Below are 21,317 nucleotides of genomic sequence, written 5' to 3'. Positions count from 1 at the left end.
GTGTGTGTGTGTGTGTGTGTGTGTGTGTGTGTGTGTGTGTGTGTGTGTGTCCTTGAGCCTGTCAGAAGAGAAGAGCTGGAAATAAGGGGGCTATAACTTCCTGACCTGGGATCTAGACACAGCTGCTTGTGAACTGTGCCTGGGAACTCTCCATGTACAAGTCAATCAGTCAGTCAATAAACATTTATTAAGTGGACAGGTGATCATTTAGAACTCGAAGCCCAAATCGGACACACAAGGGGGACTGCTGACTGCCTTTTCTATTGTTTGCAAGTGTACCGTATCCATGCTGTGAGCTCAGCTTTAAATATAAGCTAGTCAGAAAAGAATGTCTAAGCGTCAGGGATCATTAGGTCAACCTCACATTTCCTTGTAAGACTGCCAAAGTTATCTAAAGATATGTTAAAGAGGAAACATGTCTATTTGGAGCCCTCCTAACCCCTTGGTATTTAGATCCACTGCAGATTCTCTCTCCTCCTTTCCTCTCTTAATTAATTAGGACACAGGTAGTATACCCCCCCCCAATTGTCCCTATTTGCTTGTGGCTGTAGTATTAATTCCATTGATATACAGGGTGTGGTTATTAAAAGGATAGTCACAGAAAATTGTATTTAAGAAGGTCTGGCCTGGCATGAGGAATGAAACCAGTGAAAGAATCATTGTTTTCAAGGAGTATTTTTCAAGAGGTCTGGATTAATAATTCTCTCATTTAAATGGACTGAGTTAGTAATGTCTTCATTTGATTTTAAAATCCAAGGGTTTTATAGCATGTGAATCGAGGCATCTTCCAGATGAAAGATTTTACCTGTCATTTAGTATTTCCCAAATATTCACTTCAATGACAAGCTTTTGTTGAGTACCTACTATATGCCAGGCACTGTACTACGCATTGGCGATACAAAGAAAAGCTAAATAACCCTCGCCTTCAAGGGGTTTACATTCTAATGGCGTGTTGGGGGGTGGTGTTGGAATTTCAGTATAGGAAATGCAAGATAATTTGAGGAGGGGGAGCGAACTAGCAGGAGGGGTGGGGGAGGGGAGATCAGGAAAAGAGACGGTGCCCGAGATGGTAAAATTTTAAGGGGATGAAGTGAGTAGGAAGTCCAGGCCAGGCACTGAGCTGAGACAGGAGATGGAGTGTGATCAAGGAAGCAGCTTTGAAGGAGACAGTTTGAAAGCTTAATGTCCATACTGATGTGTCACTTAAAAAAAATTGGAAAACATATAGTTTGGAAGATTGTTTCAGACATATTGGCTCTGAGGAATCAAAAAATATCTTAGATTTTTCCTAGTTAGCTCTTAAATGTCTGGCTTTGGCAAGCAATCATCTACTTGATGATTTCTGCCTCGTTTCATTGCACTCTCCTATTAATTGGGCAAAGAAGACCTTTTACATAACTATTTGGCATGCTTAATATATAAGGAGCTTAATGCCTGATTTGAAATGTAATAAAACTGTTTAAAAGAAAAAGAGACAAAGAAACGAGTTGAGAAAATATTATCCCGCTTTGGCATCTGCTCGTTTTAATCGGGCTAGGTCTATTTTACCTTTAAGGTCTCATTTGGGCAGCCGGCTTCTGCTGGAAAAGCTCTGTTTCACTAATTGCCTTTGCTGCTCTGATGTGCCAAACATTTATTGTCTTTTTCTTTCAGTCGCAGGGATCCATTAAGAGGAAACTGGAAGGAGACAACTTTCCTGACAGCAGTTCATTTGATGACCTTTACCCTCATGACATTAAGAGACCTTGCCTTGATGATGTTACCCTTTCTATGGGACAAAGTAACAACCCCAGTAGCTCATGTTCTGAGGTACAGATGTCGCCATTTTCTCTGGATCATAACTCCTCGTCCGTTGGCATGGCTGACCATTCGGTCCTACTTGAAAATAACCAGATGAATGACAATGACATTGGGTCTTCATTCACCATGCCACCAAATACAGAAGTTGGACAGAAGGGGCCAATGGTTGGGCCAGACAGTATGGTTCATTTTGATGAAAAAGGAAACAGTCTGCAGACTGTGGATCAGGAGCTTCAAGATCTCCTGGAAGAGCTAACCAAAATGCCAGACCCTTCTCCTAATGATCTAGACCTTGAAAATATCCTGGGGAGCAAGCCAGAAGAACCACTTGGCATAGTTCATACACCACCAGCCTTGAGGAGCACTCCTAAACCTTCTCCTCAGACATCTCACTTGGAGAACCATGTTACCAGCAAGGAGTTTTCTCCTAGTTGCAGTCAGACAGTAACGAGTGGGTCACCTCAGATGCGACCCTCTTCTGCAGGAGCGAGCTATCCGATTCGTCCTCCTAACAAACCTACCACCTCCCCCATTTCTTCGACAGCCCAGACAAAGTGCCAGCCCCGGAATATGCTAACTGGCTCCTTACCCACCTTGTCTGGACCTCACTGGCATCACGCCCACCAACTGAAGGCCCTGGCAGCCAGCAAGCAAGTATCTTCTACAAAACAGCAAATGCCAGCAGCCACCTGGTCTACCATGGCTTCTCCAGGCCTTTCTCCACCATACCCACCAGGGTCATCACCACACCAACAACCATACAGCCCTCAGAGCATCATGGTGTCTGGCATTTCGTCCACCAGTATGCCAGGGAGCAGCCTCCAGTCCTCTCCCACGGCCTTGCTTTCAAATATGTCTGTCAGTGGCAGCTCTGGTGGCGGGCCCTCTGGGCCCTTCGGTTCAGAGATGCTATCCAGTCCCATCCTCACTCAGCAACAGCAGCAGTTCAGCCTTTCCAACCTAAGCTCCACTGCCATCCCAACCACTAGTATCAAGAGTCCTTCGAGCAGCTTGGTCTCAAGCATGGCCACTACCAACCCATCGTCACCATATCGGCCAGACAAGCTCTCCAGCCCAGCTCTGCATCAGCAGTCCTTCAGTCCACAGGGCACCCTGATCTCAAATGTCAGTAACCCTACAGGCATGCAGCAGTCGCAGCAGCAGCAGCAGCCACCACCGCCGCAGCCACAGCAGCAGCAGAACCCGCTTTATAAGGCCATGACCAACAACCCATCGAAAAATCTCAATGTGATCCTGCAGCAAGCTTCTGGTGGCCTGCAATCTGGGCTCGTGAGTGAAGGCCCTGGAAGTCAGGAGCCCTTTTCCTTTGGCAACACCAAGCCCCTGTCCCACTTCACTTCCGAAGCGGCCCCCCAGAAGGTGGCATCCATGTCTGCGAGCTCAGGACAGCCATCCCTGCTCCACTACCTGCAGCAGCCTCCACAGGCCTCCACTCAACAGCTGCAGGCCCAGCAGCCCAACAATACACAGTTTTTGCTGCAGCAGATGATGCAGCAACCACAGAGGACCCAGCGACATATGTCACCTGCCTCTTTGCCTTCTCAGCCTAGACAGGTGAGAGCATCTCAGGTTGGCTTTTGTTGATTTGCTGCAAAGTTGGGAAAATGTATTCTATTGTGGCCTAATTATGGAGAGCACATCTAAGGTATCATGACCCTAAGATCAGGCTTGAGATGGGGTAAAGCATATTGAAGCCAGCCGATTGTTTGTGTCTGGCCAGTCTATAGTGTTAATGAGGTCAAGGTTACCATTGGTAACCTTATCGATTCAGGTAAGGTAACTTCCAGAATGAGTGAGTGCAATTTGGCATCCCCCCGGCCATAGACGGGACCTCTAGCTAGCAGGTGTTTTTGGTCACAAGGAGAGTAAGCACAAGAATGCAGCGGATTCAGCACAATAACTAATAACACCACTAGGAAAAAAAATATATTTCCTACTTATTATACAAAGGATCTGATTATTTATTTATCTATTTAAACTTTGCCACTGTGGCCCCAAGCATTCACGAAGGGCTCTCTTCAAGCAGAACTTACTTAGTTATAAATTAGGTTTTCTTTATCAACAAGCATTTATGTGTTAAGAACCATGCTAGGTGCTAGGGATGCAGAGAACAAAATGAAACCACTCCTGTCCTCAAGGAGCTTTCATTCTATAAGGGGAAACATTTTAGGAGATACAGAATATACGCCAAGTAAATAATACAAGGCCATTTTTTTCCATGCTGGTGGGAAAAAAAAAGCCCTAGCAGTTGGTGGAGGTGGGAGGAATCAGGAAAGGCCTCCTATAGAAGGTGGGACTTGAGTTGAGCTTTAAAGGAAGCTAGAAATGTTAAGGGTCAAAAGTGAGGAGGACATATATCCCACGCATGAGGACTAGCTAATCCAGAGGTATGGAGACAAGAAACAGAATGTCATAGGTGGGGCCAGAAAGCCAATTTGGCTAGATTGTAAGAGTGTGTGCAAAGGGGAGTAATGTGCCCAGCTTGGAAAAACCTGGAAAGCCCAAAGATACTAACAGGATCCCTGCTGTCTTTAGGGACGGGTATTCCTTCCACCAACCCAGATTGCAAGCCCTCTTGTCCTTTGATACACTGTCTTTCTGGATCACGGGAGCCCTGCAAATTTATTACTCAGTGTCCAGCCTTCTGGTGATGATGGAGCCTCTGTGCACTTAGCTAGGCCAGTTGTAGGACAATAGGCATGTAGTTTATTACCAGAACTGTCCCAGAAGCCTCTCTGGCTTGGTAAGACCAGCAAGAATTTAGACTTCCCTGCTGTAGCCTTCAGGAACTTAGGTCATCCCAGCTTGGCAAGGGGACTCCAGAGGAGAATGTTGCCAGAAACTACCCCGGCTCTTCCCACCCAAGACATTGACTCTTCTCTACTGTCACTTTGGCAGACAACTTCTTGTCGCCTCCATCTGAACCCTATTTAAGAGAGGACCTGTCAAATGAAGCCCTGTGAAAGGAAGGGCAGTTGAGTCAGCCCCACCTTCTGTTTTAACTTCTTGGTGGGGCCTTTCATTATATGCTGTGACTCTCTCTCAGTTCCTGCTTCATTTTGCAGATGCCTCTTAGAGGGGGTGATCCACAGAAACCTTCTTTTGATGGAAGCAGTTTCAGGTGTCCTTGCAGAGGGGGCCTACTGTGTCCTTCTGTGATGAGATTGAAATGCATAAAATGCAATATACAGGATTAGATTGAAATGCAGTTATCAAAAGAAATTTAAGTTCACCCTAGACTTCAGGTTACGAGGCCTGGGCTAGTTCAATGCCCTCATTTTACAGAAGAGAAAACTGAGGCCCAGGGAGGTGAACAGATGTGCCAAAAGTCACACACAGTGGCAGAGCCAAAGTTCTAGGCCAAATCCTCTTACTTCCAAGTCCAGCTTCCTTCCCACTGTACTAGTATTCTCTCTTCCTCTTGTGTCTTTATTTACTTCAGTAGAGCAAGGAGTATTCTCCCCCACCAAAACAGAGAGATCCTCACTCCTCTTTAAACTAGTAGCCAGTCATCACAAGTTTTTGTGCCGACAAATCAATTATCCTCATCCCATAAGCAAATTCTCCAAAACTCAGCTCAGCTTGAAAAACTGCCTGAGCATGAGAGGTGCCCCAAAGTAGAGGCCACTGCATCCAGGGAAACTGGGTTCTCACTGTCTGCCAGTCTTCAGACACGATGAATGGAAGGTTGCAGTGGGGATTCCTGCTTAACTCTAGGTTGGAATAAATGACTTCTGAGGCCTCTCCCAGCTCTGAGGTTCTGTGTGAATACAGGATTCTGTGAGGATGGGTTGGGAGTGTCCTCTTTATAACCGGAGGACTAGGTCCTCCCCTCTCCCTGCCTCCAAGGGTGTGATTTGCCCACCTCCATCTCATATCACTGTAAGCCACAAGGTTCAAATTAGGCCTCTGTGCTCTTCTTCAGGTGGGGAGGACAGCGTGGGGAAGCAGAAAATTGCTGGCTAGCCTGAGATAGCCCTTGGGCTCTGTTTTGTGTCTTGTGGAGTTCATTGCCGTGAGGCGGTCATTGCCGTGAGGTGGTCATTGCCGAAGCCAACCCAAAGAGCATTTATTCAGTGCCTACTCCTTGCAAGGCACTGCCAGTGAGTTCAGCTACTAGCCTCCCCTACTGCAGGCCCCTGAGGCTCTTCCCTTATTCATCTCCCTAATAAATGCTTGTCCACTGACTGACTTATTCCCTCATTTTCGCTCCATTACCACCTCTGTACTGAGAATATTATCCTCCTAGTCAAAAAATACCAAGAAAGATTCCTGTCACGGCATGTCAACACCTTCTGTTAACTGTCCAGACTTCTATATTATGCCATTTCCCTATGTAACTGCTGAGGCTTCAGTACTTGGTCATGGCAACTTCTCCAGAGGGAGAAAAGAGAGGGAGGGGGAGGGGGAGGAAGAGGGGACAGAGAGAGAGAGAGAAACAGAGAGACAGAGAGGGAGGGGGAGAGAGAAGGAGAGAAAGAGACACACAGAGGGAGGGAGGGAGGGAGAGAGAGAAGGAGAGAAAGAGACACACAGAGAGCACTAGCTCCAGCGAGAGAGTAATGGAGGCAAATTGGGACAAACTGGTTAAGATAAGGGTAACTGAGGCATGATTATAGTTGTTGCACGTTTCTCTTTTCCAGTCACATAAATCCCAGTGTTTCATTGATTTACAAGCCCAAACTTACATAACAGTCGTTACACACTCAAGGCCCTTCTTTCTTGGGCGATCACAACTCCTTGAGCTACCTGTGAATGGCAGGTGCTGTTGAAAGGCCCAACATTTGTTTAAAATCTGTACCATCATTTCTAAGAGCAGATTCTGAATGGAAAATAGAAAGCAAATCCCTGGGAAGGAACAGTTAGACATAAATGAAAATTCCAGCTGTGGACAGTAGTCCATCTTTCTCTATAGAATGAGGACACAGGGTCTTAGGGGAATTTCACTTTCTCATCAGGTGACTGATTTAAATGAAGTCACTCAAAAAAGAAGTCAAAGCTATTTGTGCCTATGCTTAAGGGGGAAAGAAAAATAGGGGCTCTAGAAGTGGTTCCCAACCTACAAGGAGTTGTCAGAAACTGTCCTTGCAAAACCCACCCTCTGCCCCCTGAGTGTTGAAGGCATATGTTCATTTTTTAAAATCAAAGTTAAGTACAATTCAGTTTGTTTTGAGACTTTTATGACAGCCCTTTCTCCACCACCTCAGCCCCCTAGAAGACTGGAGACACCCCAGGGTGTTGCAAAAGCAGGATTAAGAAACACCACCTTGGATTTTACACATGGTAACCAGCGATTAAGAGTTACAGTTGCTCACAGACAAAAACACAGAGGCCCAAAAGGAAATGAACGATATCCTAAAGAATGTTGGATTGGGGGGGGAAGATTTCAGAAGTCAAGCTCATGTGTTTGTGTGTGTGTTTATATGTGTATACATGCCTACATGCATAAAAATGTGCATTTAGGTTTCTTGTGGAATACCTCCATTCCTTCCTTCTCCAGGGTGAGAGAAAGGTGAGGCTTTGTTGGAAAGAAGAAATATGGGTAGTAGCAAATTGGAAAAAGAACGCCAAAGTATGAATTCTGACCTTTGAAGGACAGAAGGAGAGCATGGATAGGAGTCTAGCTGCTTTGTAATATACCCAAAGATGGAGCATTTTGCTGTTTAACTGGTATAAAGAATAGGAGAGGGTGAAACAAATCCCCATTGAATGGTGGTACAACCTTATATCTTCAATCACTAATTTATCGCATCCCTTTCAATGAGTTAGTCACCCATACCCTCTGTTAACCAGACAATTGGTAGATCTAAAGAACCTCTAGCCTCCACCTTCCCCCAAACACTTGCTTTCTTATGGAGGGAACATTGGCAGCCATGCATGGAAGCACAGGCTGTATTGTGGGATATAGTAAAGGGTCTTAGTGTTAATATCACCTTCAGGAATGTACATTCTGAAGGAGGATGTCAAAGGGGGATTATAGCTAATGATGATTTACCTGTACACTGTATTTTTTATTTGAGAGGAAGAAGGGAAGGCCAAGCAATAATTTAAAACCTGGAACTCTCTTTTGGATTCCCTAAGCATTGGAAATAGTTTGGCGGGATACAGTAAAAAAATTCCTCCGGGCCACCTGTTATTTCAAAGCTTCCAGTAAACACCATTCTCCTGGCTGGGTGCACCCCTGCTGACACCTAACACGATTGGCAGTGCTCATGGTCAGGAAAAATAAGCATAGGAAGGGCAGATCCTGTCCCCAGCTGCTCACTCGTACCCCTCACTGCTCCTTTCAACTGAAAAGGAAGTTGGGCACAAGCAGTCACAAATTTGGCCCAGCTGCTTTTGTTTCTGTACCCATGGTGGGATTTCTGAAGGGGGAGGAGGTGAAAGTTCAAGAGTAGGCCTGTGTTTCAAATGTGAAAGAAAATGAAGGCAGGCATCTTTTCAGCTGCCACTGTTTTCTTCGCCAAAATTACCTGGGGTCTATTTTTTAAAATATACCTGTATATGCCCATGTTGTCTTCCTTGCCTAGACGGTAAGCTCTTCAAGGGCAGGAGAGGCTGCCCTTCTGTGCCAGATAGTAAGTGTTTGCTAAATGTCTGTTGATTGATTCAGCTATCTAATGATGGCTGAGGGTGAGGTTGCTAACAGAAAACAAGGAAAGAAAACCTTAGCGAAGTCACTTCCCTCTCTGGGCCTCAGTTTCCCTGTCTGTGAAATAAAAAGGTTGGACTAGATGACTGCTGAAGGCTTTTCTAACTTTGGTCAGATCTGTGACCCTGTAATGATTCTATGAAAGGGCACCTTTTAAGTCACAGGGGAAAGTCTTCATAAGTTATCAGTCAGTTCATTAAATTTGTTTAGTCGCATTTGTTGTAATATCCTGTAGACAGAATCACTGGTTGATTGACTGAATATTTTACTCTTCAAATGATGGTTGGGACATTGCTTAGACCCAGCCTAAGATGGGAGAGCCAAATGGATCTTTTGGAGTCTCCTAAAACTCATGAGATTGATTTTCTTCTCCCTGAAGGGAATTGTAAGGGAAACCCACGTTTCTTTTTGTGCCCATTGTCTTGCTTTGGGCTTCACTTGCTTAGCAGACTATCAGCTTGAATTAATGTCTTCTTAATTAACATTACAAATTGACTTTTCTAACCCTCACACCATGACCTCCCACTGAAGAAGAAAAATGATAAAAATAGCCTAGTTAATATGAAGAGAATCCCCTTTTCTTGGTTCATTCTTGACTGGAAGAAGTCAATCTTCCTCACGTGGCCTTTTCTCTGTTCTCAAAGGTGATCTATTTGAAAACCAGCAAAGGTAGCCCCCACCCAAGACATTAGACCAGTTGGACCAGACCCTGGGAATGCTTCCTCTGTCTCTCCATGTTTCTTTGTGCCTTTTTGTGTGTTTATTTTTGATGGGAGTAAGAAAAAAAAATGTAGGTTTTTTTTTAATTTACCTTATAATTCCCTAGAGAAAAAAAAAAAGGCAGATTTGATTTCAAAGGCTAATGCTGATAATAGCATAATGTCAGAGCGAGACCTTTGAGGGAATGGAAGAGGAGCATGCTTTTGAAGGCAGAGCACCAAGCCCTTCAGCTAATTAAGTGCCTTTCTCCTAGAATAAAGGATGCTAGTGAGGAATCTGCCTTAGAAAAAACCCCAAGGCTGAACCTGGGCTTTGACCTCTATATAGCTTGCCTTACAGATGTGAAAACATTTTGCCCAATGACTACTTTTTTATTTTTATATTATTTTTATATTTATACTAATTTGTTCAATACTTTTCTACATTGGATGATTTGGTAGGGACGGGGGAGAGATTACTCAGTCAATGATAATAATAAGTAGCATTTATATAGTGTTTACTAGGTGCCAGGCACTGTGCTAAGTGCTTTACGAACATTATCTCATTTGATCGTTTGATGCTTTGGAAACTTGGAGGCAAGTGTTTCGGGGTTGAAAAAAATGCTAGCTCTCCTGAATTGTCAGGAAATTCAGCTCTACAGACTGTAGGACTTAGGTGATTCAGTCTTTGAAAAGACTAGTTCGACTAAGAATCTGATATCTTATTTTTTAGTTTAGTGGGGTTTTTTTGTTTTGTTTTGTTTTTGCTATCAGAGAGACATCAATGATCCTGGACTTCAAAGCCATCTTATGTTTTCAAGTTGGAATTTAAGATGGGTCTGGAAGTCAAATGTTAACCTTTTAAACTTCAATCTCTTTTTTTTTCCCCTGGCTGGACAAAAAGAATGAGCTGAAGTGTTGAAATCTAAAGCCATTTCACATCATATGTACACTTTGGGAGTTGTCATCATCCCTTATGCTAAAAGGTGAAAATGTGAATGGAAAAGCCAGCCCTATTCCCAATGGGAAAGTAGGAGAGATAATGGGATAATCTAAGCAGATTTCTCGAGAAAAATCCGGAAGCAGCATGGTCCTAGAGAACGCACTGAACCTGAGTTAGGTTTGCAACTCTGATACTTTCTTAGCTCCTAGGTCTGTTTCCCCATGTGTAAGATATAGATAATAATACTTTGCTACTACCTGTTATGAGGAAAGAGCTTTGTAAACCTTAAAGGTCCAAAACTGTGTGAGCTATTATTAAACAATAGGTAGAGAGTTTTTATTTTCTTTTTTTGATGAACAAGTTTTCATGAACTTGTTAAAGCATCGACTAAAACCCAACCATTTTCTGAAACCTCCTCTTAGGTTCTTTGGATTTCTGAAGACCAGTAATAAAATTTATTTAAGCTGGAAGGGGGGAGAGGAGGGGTGCAAAATTAGGCCTTTCATCATAATGTACATACTTCCTTTTTTTAAATAAAAATTTACTAAAAAGATCCTAAGAAAGGTGAAAAAATTGTTTTCAGATTGCAAGGATGTACAACAGAAGGATGAGAATGGTATAGTGGCTAGAGAACTGACTTCAGAGTCCGGGAGACTTGGGTTCAAATTCTGCCTCTGATACATATTAGCAATGTGTCCCAAGGCGAGTACTCTCAGTGCCCCAGGAAACTCTCTAAGACGATCAGTTGTAGAGAAGGGGCCACTAGGAGTTTCTCCTTGTTGGGTCTGGCCCCCCTACCCCCTACCCCATTCCAATGAGCTTTTCCATATGAACATCTGGATATTCTTCCACATACACCCCCATTTAAGCAATCTGTGGCACTTCACCAATGATAATGACTTCAAGAAGTGGTGACTGTAATTATATATTATATTATATATAATATATACATTATATAATAGAATCATATAGAATGTAATTATATATAATATATACATTATATAACATAATTATATAGAGTATAATTGTATATTATATATAATACATATATGATATGTATATATGACTTACATTACATATCTTTATATATATAAAAAACTGGAAAAGGAGGTGGGTCAGTCATGTCATGGACTGAGAAAGGAATAACAGATGGGCAGCTCGAGTGCTGGGCTGTTCTCCATGAAATATTCAAAGACCCAGAGGAAGCCCTTTAGCATGCTGGTTAGATCCATTATGGAGAATTTACAAAAGAAAATAGCCGAGATTTGCACAAGATGAAAAGGCATGGATGGTTTGCTCTCTGTACCCATGGAAGGAGTGTCCATGCCAATGAGATGGCACAACCATTGAAACTTGTAGCCCTGGTGTTCTCAGTGGTTGAGTGGCAGGAGGTGGAGGAAGGTTAATTTGTAACTGCAGCAAATTTAAAAGTTCAGTGCCAATAAATAGGTCTTGTTGGTGTAAATTCACTAAAGCCTGAAACGTTTAGAGGATGCAGTGAGAGTCTATGATAACACCAAATGCACCCCTAGCCTCCGGTGCCATTTACGAACACTGGAACTCACACTCAGTCCCGTGGCCATCCAAACTCTGATTCTCTTTCTGAGAGTCATAACCAAGCGATGTCATGCATGAGAGCATGACCTCAAACTCAAGAATTCAGAAACAAAAGAAAACAAGAATCCTTCCAGCTTTCTTCATTTCGTGCTATTTAGCAACATATATTCATCTGAACCCTTCTTACACCTATTCAGGTTTGCAGCCTCTACCACTTCTCGGGGTGACAGGTTGCCTCAGCTGATTTCCCAATTATGTCATGGAATAAATACTCTCATTTATCCTGCTGTGAATTCTTTTCATTTTAAAGAAGGGAAACAGAGAATGAAATAGACTCCTTGAATTTTAGAACCAGAAAAGAGCTTAGAGATCATCAGATTAGTCAGTCAACAAGCATGTCTTAAATGCTTACTATACAGCAATAAGCATTTATTAAGTGCCTACTAGGCAGCTAGGTGGTGGTAGCGCAGAGGATAGAGTGCTGGCCCTGGAGTCAGGAAGACATATCTTCCTGAGTTCAAATCTGGCCTCAGACACTTATGAGCTGTGTGACCCTGGGCAAGTCACTTAACCCTGTTTGCCTCAGTTTCCTCCTCTGTAAAATGAGCAGGAGAAGGAAAATGGCAAACCACTCCAGTATCTCTGCAAGAAAACCCCAAATAGAGTCATGGAGAGTCAGACACGACTGAAAAATGACTGAATTAATAAATAAGTGCCGACTATGTGCCAGGCTCTGTGCTAAGTGCTGGATCTACAAATTAAAACAAAAACAGCCCTTGCCTAAAGGAGCTCACAGCATAATAAGAAAAACGACATGTAAATAAATAAGGACATACAAGATAGATGGGAGAGGAGAAGGAAGATCACAGATTTTAGAGCTGGACAGGACCTTAAAGGTCATCTAGTTCACCCTCTCTCCAATTTACAGATTAGAAGACTGAGGCCCAGAGATGTTAAATGAATTATCAAAGGTCATACATGTGGTAAGTGGCAGGACCAGGATTTGAACCCAGGTTCTCTGCTTCCAAATCCAGCATCCTTTCTCCTGTACTGTACTAACTCAAATAATCTAAGCCCTTATTTTTCAGAGGAGGAAACTGAGATCCGGATAGGGGAAAGGAATTTGCCCAAGGTCACACAGCTAGTTTACAGCAGAGCCAAAACTAGAACCCAGATCTTCTGACTCCTAAGCCAGTGACCTTTCTACCATATCAATATTGCTTAGTTTTCAAATCTCTTCAATAGAAGACCTTCCTCTTTCTGATGCAAATTAGAAACAACATCCTATGTTTGCCTGAGTCTTTATTTTATTTTTCTTGCCCACAATGAGGTATGCTTTTTTTTTTGTGCACCAAGAGGACAGATCATGCCATTTCCCCACATCAAAAGCAGTGAGATTTTTTTAAAGCTGAAAGCAATGTAGAACTAGCAAGGGACTTCCCCAGTCAGGGCTTTCTCTGGGGCGAGGCATGCTCACAGATGCCAGTATTTTCTGAGTGTGTATTACTTGAAATGCCCTGCCAACAACACAAGTCCTCCTCCCCTCTTAATTCAGTTCAATTCAACTACTGGGTGCAAGGCAGGGAGGATAAAAAGATGCAGACAAAAAAAACCAGTCCCTGCCCTCAAGAAGCTTATCTTCTACTGGAGTCCATGCTTCTCTCATGGAAAGCCACTCTGCTACCCTTTTGTGCATTATCTTCCCATTTGTGTGTGTGTGTGTGTGTGTGTGTGTGTCTCAATGGTTTTGTGTGAAATTTCCTTCTTCCGAACCACATATAGGCTGAAAATACCTTTTTTGAAAATGAAAGGAATTAAGGTACAGAATTTCAAACCTAAACTTAGTTGCGTCGACTATGACAGAGGAAAGTCAAAAACTGAGAAAATTATCTCTAATACTATGAAAAGCCCATTGAATCTGGCATCTAGAGACCTGACTTTAAGTGCCAACTCTAACACTTAATAGTTCTGTGATCATGAGTAAGTCTCCATCTCTCTGAGCTTCATTTTCCTCATCTGTAAAATGAGGGTAATAATACTTGCATGGACAACCTCCTGGGATTGTTGTGGGGAAAATGCCATATAAATGTGAGATGGTCATTCATCATTGTTGTGGCCATTATCAGTATCATTATTATTATCTGGATCAGTAAGGCTTAACGGTTGCTATTGAGGAGCTTAAAGTCTGAATCATCCTGACCGTCATCTTAGCCTTACATTCATCCAACAAATATTACACTGACTTGCCATTCGGTTTTTGTTTGTTTTGGGGTTTTGTTTTGTTTTGGTTTTTTGGTGGAGACATAAATGGGAAATGCAGTGGAAAGGTCTAGGTTATATTTTCTCATCCCTAATATGCCACAAAAGTTCTTCTATCGCCAATTCCTAAGTGGAGCTACTGAGTAGAAAGGAAGGGCCATATACTCCATCATCCGTAACTCTGGGAGAGTTGAGTAAATGTCATGAATACAGGCAGTCAATCCCTTTAGTGAAACCAAGGCTACTACCGAGATCACAAAACCAGCTTATTCAGAAGGCCAAGAAACAAAACATGTCTCCTTGTTGATCATTTTGCTAATGATCTGATGGCCAGGTAGCAAAGCTGTGAAAGGAATGTTTTAGAGCACCAGCTACTCCTGAATGGGAAGAGGTGACTTACCCTAGGACCCTTAGCCATTCTTTAGCAACCCTTTCAAAGATAAACTGTGGAACACGGGAAAAGAAAAAGGGCTCAAACATGGCTGTCTAGTTTTTGTCCCTCAAAACAAATTGTTTTGGGGCAGCTAGGTGGCGCAGTGGATAGAGCACCGGCCCTCGAGTCAGGAGGACCTGAGTTCAAATCTGGCCTCAGACCAAACACTTGACACTTACTAGCTGTGTGACCCTGGGCAAGTCACTTAACCCCAACTGCCTAAGCCAAAAAAAAAATTGTTTTAATCACTTATTAATCCCTTTCTAATCAACAACAATATTTTGTTGCCACTTGTGATTTTTTAGGTCAGAGATGACAGTTATTAATACAGGTACAGTTGTTGTATCATGGGGACCCTTGGAGTTTTCCTTAATTTATCACTTTTTAGGCTTCAGTGAAAAATTATGACATGGATTACTGTACATTTTTAATACCTAGAAATAACTTTCCTGGTAAAAAAAAATGAACTCAATTTCTCTCTCTTTCTGGTCATTTTGGAGAAATTTCTCTGTGTGGGTGGGGGAACAAAGCAGTGACTGTAAACAGGAACTGATATTGTCTCAGTGTCTGTTTCACGGCTTCTTTTAGTACACGAGGATGATTCACAGTTTACTGATTCACACAAGAGCCAGACAAATGGTGCTAGGGACCTGGGGAAAGTGGGGCTTTGGGGAGCCAATGTGCTTGCAGGGACAATGACCAAGAGTGAGGGTAGAAAATCTCAGCCATGAATAAGGAGCACTCCCAGGGACCTTAGGTTGGAACGTGAGAGCCAAAGCCAGATCCTGTTCAGCTAGTAACACGTACCTTCCACCAACTGATTGTGCAGACTTTCCATTTCAGAACCTTGGGATTTTTTTTCAAGTGCCCTACACTAAATCACGTTCAGAATGCAGTCAGTCCTTGCATCTTAGAGGGCAATCATGCTCTTCGACGTATGCTCAGAACTTTGATCATCTGCGAAAATCCAGGATCGAAGGACAAAATGCTCCCATGCCCATTAGGTGCTGTGAGGTGGTTTCCCTAGTAGACGCTGATCAGGCCTTTGGCTCCTTGGTGTGACTGGACAAGTGGCCTTGGGTTTAGAAAGGGACTAAAACTATATTCATCACCTTTACCTCCTCTCATTCAGCTTTACCCCTTCTATTCATGGTTCTCTTTATGAAAGCAGTAGGAATAGCAAGGCTCATAGCTGCCCCTCAAAAGGAAAACGTGACCTCTGTCTGCCATTCCAAGTACAATAGTGACAGCAGCCAATGAGAAGAGTGCCCCAAAGACCCTCATAGAATTGCCAACCTCTACCTTGAGGACTTTTCTGCCATTTCCAGAAAGATTAACGTCCACTACCCCAGGCTAACACAGAGATTCCCAACGTCAGCAGAGCCATGTCAGTCCCTACTTAGAGGGTTTCCCAGCGTGTGTTTTTAACTCTCCTATTTCCTTCTGACCAGGCTGGTGTCAAACTCCCAGGTTGGAAGGCTAGATGGTAAGCATATGTCACTTCCCCATGAGATTTCAAATGTAACTTGGGAAAACATTTGGCCGTAAATGTATTTTAATAAGCTAATGAGAGCCAAGAGGTTGGCTGAAAGCAACATTTCCCAAACTAACTACTACAGAACCACACTTTGAGGCTTGCAAAGCTATTAACAGAACCTAGAAATGTTAGTTGGGGGACTGGAAATTCTAGACTAGCCCCTAAGATAAAGGAGGGGTTGGGGAAATTTGGGTATAAAATAAAGAGAATGAAGCCCATTTTATAACCCTCCCAATTACCACACAGTAAATATTTTGACATATCATTTCATATTTAGTATTTTAGGAGGGAAAACACTGCCGTCATCAAGGTGTTCTCAGAGTCTTTCGGCATCACATGGAAGACAGTGTGAGAATCTAGTTAGTACCCATTGGCGGGCACAGATTTGCACATACTTTGGGGTTTTCCTTGTAGGCGTTTGTTTTCTGCTTTGCTGGTATCCGCTCCTTTATAAGCTCCATTTAGGTTTTGCTATGGAAATGTGCCATTTGGCAGAATAAGTACATCCCAGCCCCCCAGAGATAGCCCATGACTTCCTTTATTGCTCCATTGATTTGCTCCAATAAGGAGCAAAATGAGGTTGCAAAGTGCAGCTCTGGGCAGTGGCTTTGGCTCTGGGCTCAGTGAACACTGGAATTAAGCCGTCTGGACTGGATTTTTCCTTCTGGCTGACTGGGCAGTTGGGCTGTCTCTAACCCTAGCATCACTTTGTGGCCATGCTCAAGGTAGAGCTCTAACCAAGGGCTAGCTTGTGCTGAGGCCCTGAATGATAGTGTAGCCTCCAGAGCAGGGGTGGGGAACCTGTGGCCTTTTGAATGAATCCAAATTTTACCGAACATATCCGACTTAAGGATCTAGAAGGCCACAGGTTTCCCATCCCTGCTCCAGAGCTAAAGTGCCTGTGTGGCATTAGGCTATTCAGGCATCTGGAAAATCCTCTTGGGACTTGTTAGGGCTAGATTGGCATCAGCATGTGTTCTATGAGAGCACTGGCTTGGGGACACCAAACTGAATCCATTAGCAGCTCAAGCACAGGAAAGAAGTACCTGGAGTAAAATGACTCTCTTGGCCTTTGCACATCAGGTCTGTCCATTGCCCTGCTCTCTATGGAGGCGGTGCGAGATCAGGGCTAGAAAGCCAAAATGAAATCTCTTAGATGTTTCTAGTCTTATCCTATAATGACTCTTATAGACTTTTGGTTTCTGCTTATAATTATTACTTTCAGGAATCAAACCTTGATCTGTTCTTGGAGATCTTGAGTAATGTTCACATTTAGGAATCTGATGCCATTAATTGCTTCTAAGAGACTAGCTCTGCCCATTTTCTATACATGAATTCCATTTGGGGTTTAGGGCGTTTTGTTTTGTTTTGTTTTGTTTTTTGCTTCACCCAAAACCACAAAGTACGTATTCAAGCCCATATAGCATCCTAATATTGTTGAAATAGATGATTTGTTGCTCAAACGTACAATGGGTGACTCTACTCAAGATTTGACTGAACATGTTTGATGGCTTTTGGGACATTTGGAGCTTCATTTTCAAAGGAGCTAGACTGTCAGTAAAGGAAAACTGTAAGACTGAAGCACGGACAGAGCTTCTAAGCCCAAATTCTTAAGCATTATGATCTTTCTTAATGATCCTCTAACTCCCTGGATAACTTTAAATGGATCCCTTCCCCTATCGGGACCTCAGTTTCCTAAAATGAGGGAGTTGACTAGATGACATCTAAGTAGATGACCTTTAACCTAATATTCTATGAGCCTTATCGAAACATGGCCCTACTTCGTTGTTGTTTGTTTGTTTTAATGAGCTTCCCAGAGCTTGTTTTATATTCATTTTCAACAAGCATGAATTAAACTGAGTCTTACCTTGGAGCTTTTGAAAGCTGATGATATTCTGGAATTGCATGAACAGGATTGTTCTCTCTAGGATACATTCCACTATTTTGGCCGGATGTATCCAGGACAGAGTTCTTAACTTGAAAGGTTATATTCTGAGTTTTCCTTTATAGAGAATCCTGCTAAAGCAACATGAATGTTAAATGGGGTCTTCAAGAAGGGGCCTAGGCAAAATCTTGAAGAAGTAGTAGTAGTAGTAGTGGTGGTGGTGGTGGTGGTGGTGGTAGTAGTAGTAGCAGCTACTAGCTACTGCTAGCATTTATGTAGTACTTTAAAATTTGCAAAGTGCTTTACAAATATTACCTCATTTTGTCCTAATGACAACTCTGGGAGGTAGGAGCTGTTGTTATCCCCATTTTACAGATGAGACAACTGAGGCAAACAGAGGTTAAGTGATCTGCCCAGGGTCACATAGCTAGTAAGAATCTGAGGTTGGATTTGGACCCAGATCTTCCTGACTCCAGATCTAATGCTCTAGCCACCTCATGACCTCATTGCCTAGTAAGTGAAAAAGAAGTGTAATCTTCTCCTTTCAGTGCCCCTATTCCAGCCTCCAGGAGTCCTTCTGTTGATCCTACTGCCAGGCCACTCCTGAACCTGCTCCTCACTCTAATCTTTCTCCACCCCTCTCTTCGATCACAATCTCCCTGGGATACATAAATCATCCAAGCTACAATTCAGCAAACATTTATGAAATGCGCTAGGTATGGGGGAAAACATATAGCTTAGATAAGACATGGGCCCTGTCAGAATCACAGCATTTTAGAGTTGGGTGGGTCCTCTATGGGTGTCTAGTCCAACCCATATCTGAACAGGAATCCCGACCATAACGTGCCTGTGGTTAAACCTCCTAAAACCTCCAGGTCTTTTTCAGATGATCTGCTCTCTAGCCAAGCCTTCCCCACCCTATACTTGCGAGATGTGTCCCTTTGGAACCCAAGTGTCAGATTTTACATTTATCCTTATTAAGTTTAATCATATGATATTTGGTTTAATGTTTTAGGCTATGAAGTTCTCTTTTGATCTAGTTGTCCCAAGTTTTGGCTTTCCCTCCTGTTCTTGTGTCATCTGTACCTTTGCTAAGCATGTTATCTATGACCTTATCTAAGTTATTGTTAAAAATTTTAAACAGCCTGGGGCCAATCACAGATACTTGGGGCATTCCAGTGTTGACCTCATAAAACCATAAATGCCTACTTTTGGGGGGCTGATCATTCACCCAGTTCCAAATCCACCTAACTGGCCTTTCATGGGGCTCATATCTCTCCATCTTGTACATAAGAATAGCATGAGAAACTGTGTTAAATGCATTGCTAAACTCTAGATAAACAAAGGAAGGCTTATGGGCTGGGGTTGGGGGAAAGAGTTTTAATATCTGGAAATGAGAGTGATGTAAAACCAAAAGGCATCAACAAAATTTTTTTTAAATTTCATGAAACCTTGGTAAACTATTTCTAACGAATTTCCCTGCTCTCTCAGTCTAGTAACCCTTCAAAAAGAGAAGAAAAAATGAAGTTCATCTGTAATCTGCTAAGACCTACTCTTTGAGGAAGCCGTGTTGGTTCTTTGTGATCACCATTTTCTTTTCTAGATATTCACTAACCATTCCCTTAAGAATGTTTTAGAATTTTGCAAGGAATTGATATCAAGTTCACTGGCCTATAATTTGCAGATGTCGCTTTTTTTCCCCCAAAAATCACAGCAGTAGTTGCCCTTAACCAGTCCTTCTCCTGTTTTCCTTGCAAAAATCACTGATGGTGGCACCACAATGATAATCCCCCACCTCATTCAGCTCCCTGGGATGTTGTTGACCTGTGCCTGCTGATTTGATCTCATTATTAAGGGGAGCTGGGTATTCTCTTACTATCTCCCTACTTATCTTGTGTTTCACCTCCATATTAGCCAATTTTGTTTTGTCCTTTCCAGACTAAAGATCGTGCCTTAGGGACATCGTGTTCTCCAAGAGCTTAAGGGAGTGTCAGTCGGAAAGACAGATGCACAGTTAAATGTAATTCCTAGTAATATATGATTAAGCGCATTAGTGAGGGGAAAGGTCCAAAGGAGAGGCTCCTGGGGCTGGGGGTGGGAGGTAGGGGTGCCAAGGAAAGGTTTCCTTAAAGAAGTAGCATTTGAATTGACCTCTCAAGAGGGCATAGCAATTCAACAGGTGAGGAAGGGAAAAGAAGACATTCCAAACAGAGAGAATAACAGAAAACAAAAGCCCAGAGTGAGAAAGTGTGGTTCATGGCTCCTAATGCCTTACTCCTCCCATTTTAACAGGGCTTTCTTGGAGACAAGGCCTTAAGCCAAGGAAAAGTATTTTGGGGTAGGCAGGAAGGCCTTATATCCATCCATCCATCAGTGACTGCTGACCCTGTCTTGAAGCATTAACTTCTCAAACTTTTTATGGTTGAATCTTCTTTGCCTTCTGTTATTGGAAGCAAATGCTATTCTTTACTAAAATCTGCTCAAGCATTTTCAAAAAGGAAAAAAAAATGACTTTTCAGAGATGTATGTTCTACCTCAAATCCATCAGAGATCAGGAAATCCCTCTCTCGGTCTCTAGTCTCACCTGAATTGTTCTTTAAATTCTCCCTTTGTTCTCGTCCTAATTGATCCTTTAATTAGCTGACTGTAACTCCCCTCATTAGGGGTTCTAATACATTCACTGATGCTTGCTGCCCCCAGACAAAGTGACAGGTTATAACTATACTGACTTCTTTGTCCTTAAGGATAATTCTTGGAGTTTTTTAGAAAGCAAAAGAAAGCACTTGTGACCCTGGGAGGCCCTCTCTAGGATCACAGGTTAGGAGCAGAAAGGCAGGCACAGGCTACTGATTGGTGATGGACTTGGGTTGCGATAGAGAGATTATTAAGAGGCCTCTGTTGCATTGATGTAACCCAAGAGCTTTAGTTAAAAAAAAAAAAGATGGAATTACTATAATTCCAGGTATTAAGGGCATGAAAAAAGGAATAACTTTCTATTGATGTTCAGTTCATTTTTAACCCAATGGTCCTCTTCTGGAAGAGTTAAGATTTGCATTCCAGTGGGGCAGCTAGGTTGCGCAGTGGATAGAGCACCGGCCCTGGAGTCAGGAGGACCTGAGTTCAAATCTGGCCTCAGACACATAACACTTACTAGCTGTGTGACTCTGGGCAAGTCACTTAACCCCAATTGCCTCATATGAAAACAAAGACAAAAAAAAGAACAAAAGACAGAGGGGCAGCTAGACAGCACGGTGAATAGAGCACTGGCCCTGGAGTCAGGAGGACCTGAGTTCAAATCTGGCCTCAGACACGTAACACTTACCAGCTGTGTGACCTTGGGCCAGTCACTTAACCCCATTGCCTAGTCAAAATATATATATATATATATATTTGGGTTCCAAGCATTTGAGGTCAGCTGACAAAGCTGCACCAGCTGCAGGATGTCTGTGTGCACGGGCCTCCACGGCCTTCCCGTTTCAACAGATCTCTCTCTTCCTTAAGTGAGAAAGAGAAGACAACAACGATTCATGAC

General features: G+C 42.9%; 1 protein-coding gene across 4 annotated transcripts in view; it reads left to right on the top strand.

Annotated features, from left to right (window-relative positions):
* MAMLD1 (mastermind like domain containing 1) overlaps positions 1-21,317 on the top strand; it is a 98,727-nt gene that overhangs the window by 48,088 nt on the left and 29,322 nt on the right. For all 4 annotated transcript variants that reach the window (XM_027845083.1, XM_027845082.1, XM_027845081.1 and 1 more), the window contains exon 2: positions 1,654-3,375. In XM_027845083.1, coding sequence (XP_027700884.1) covers positions 1,654-3,375 — 1,722 coding nt within the window. The remainder of the gene's footprint in view (positions 1-1,653; positions 3,376-21,317) is intronic.

Source organism: Vombatus ursinus, unplaced genomic scaffold, assembly GCF_900497805.2.
Source record: "Vombatus ursinus unplaced genomic scaffold, bare-nosed wombat genome assembly UNPS02014951.1, whole genome shotgun sequence".
Classification (NCBI taxonomy): Eukaryota; Metazoa; Chordata; class Mammalia; order Diprotodontia; family Vombatidae; genus Vombatus; species Vombatus ursinus.
The sequence above is the reverse complement of the archived record's forward strand: the minus strand, read 5'-3'. Positions and strand labels throughout refer to the sequence as shown.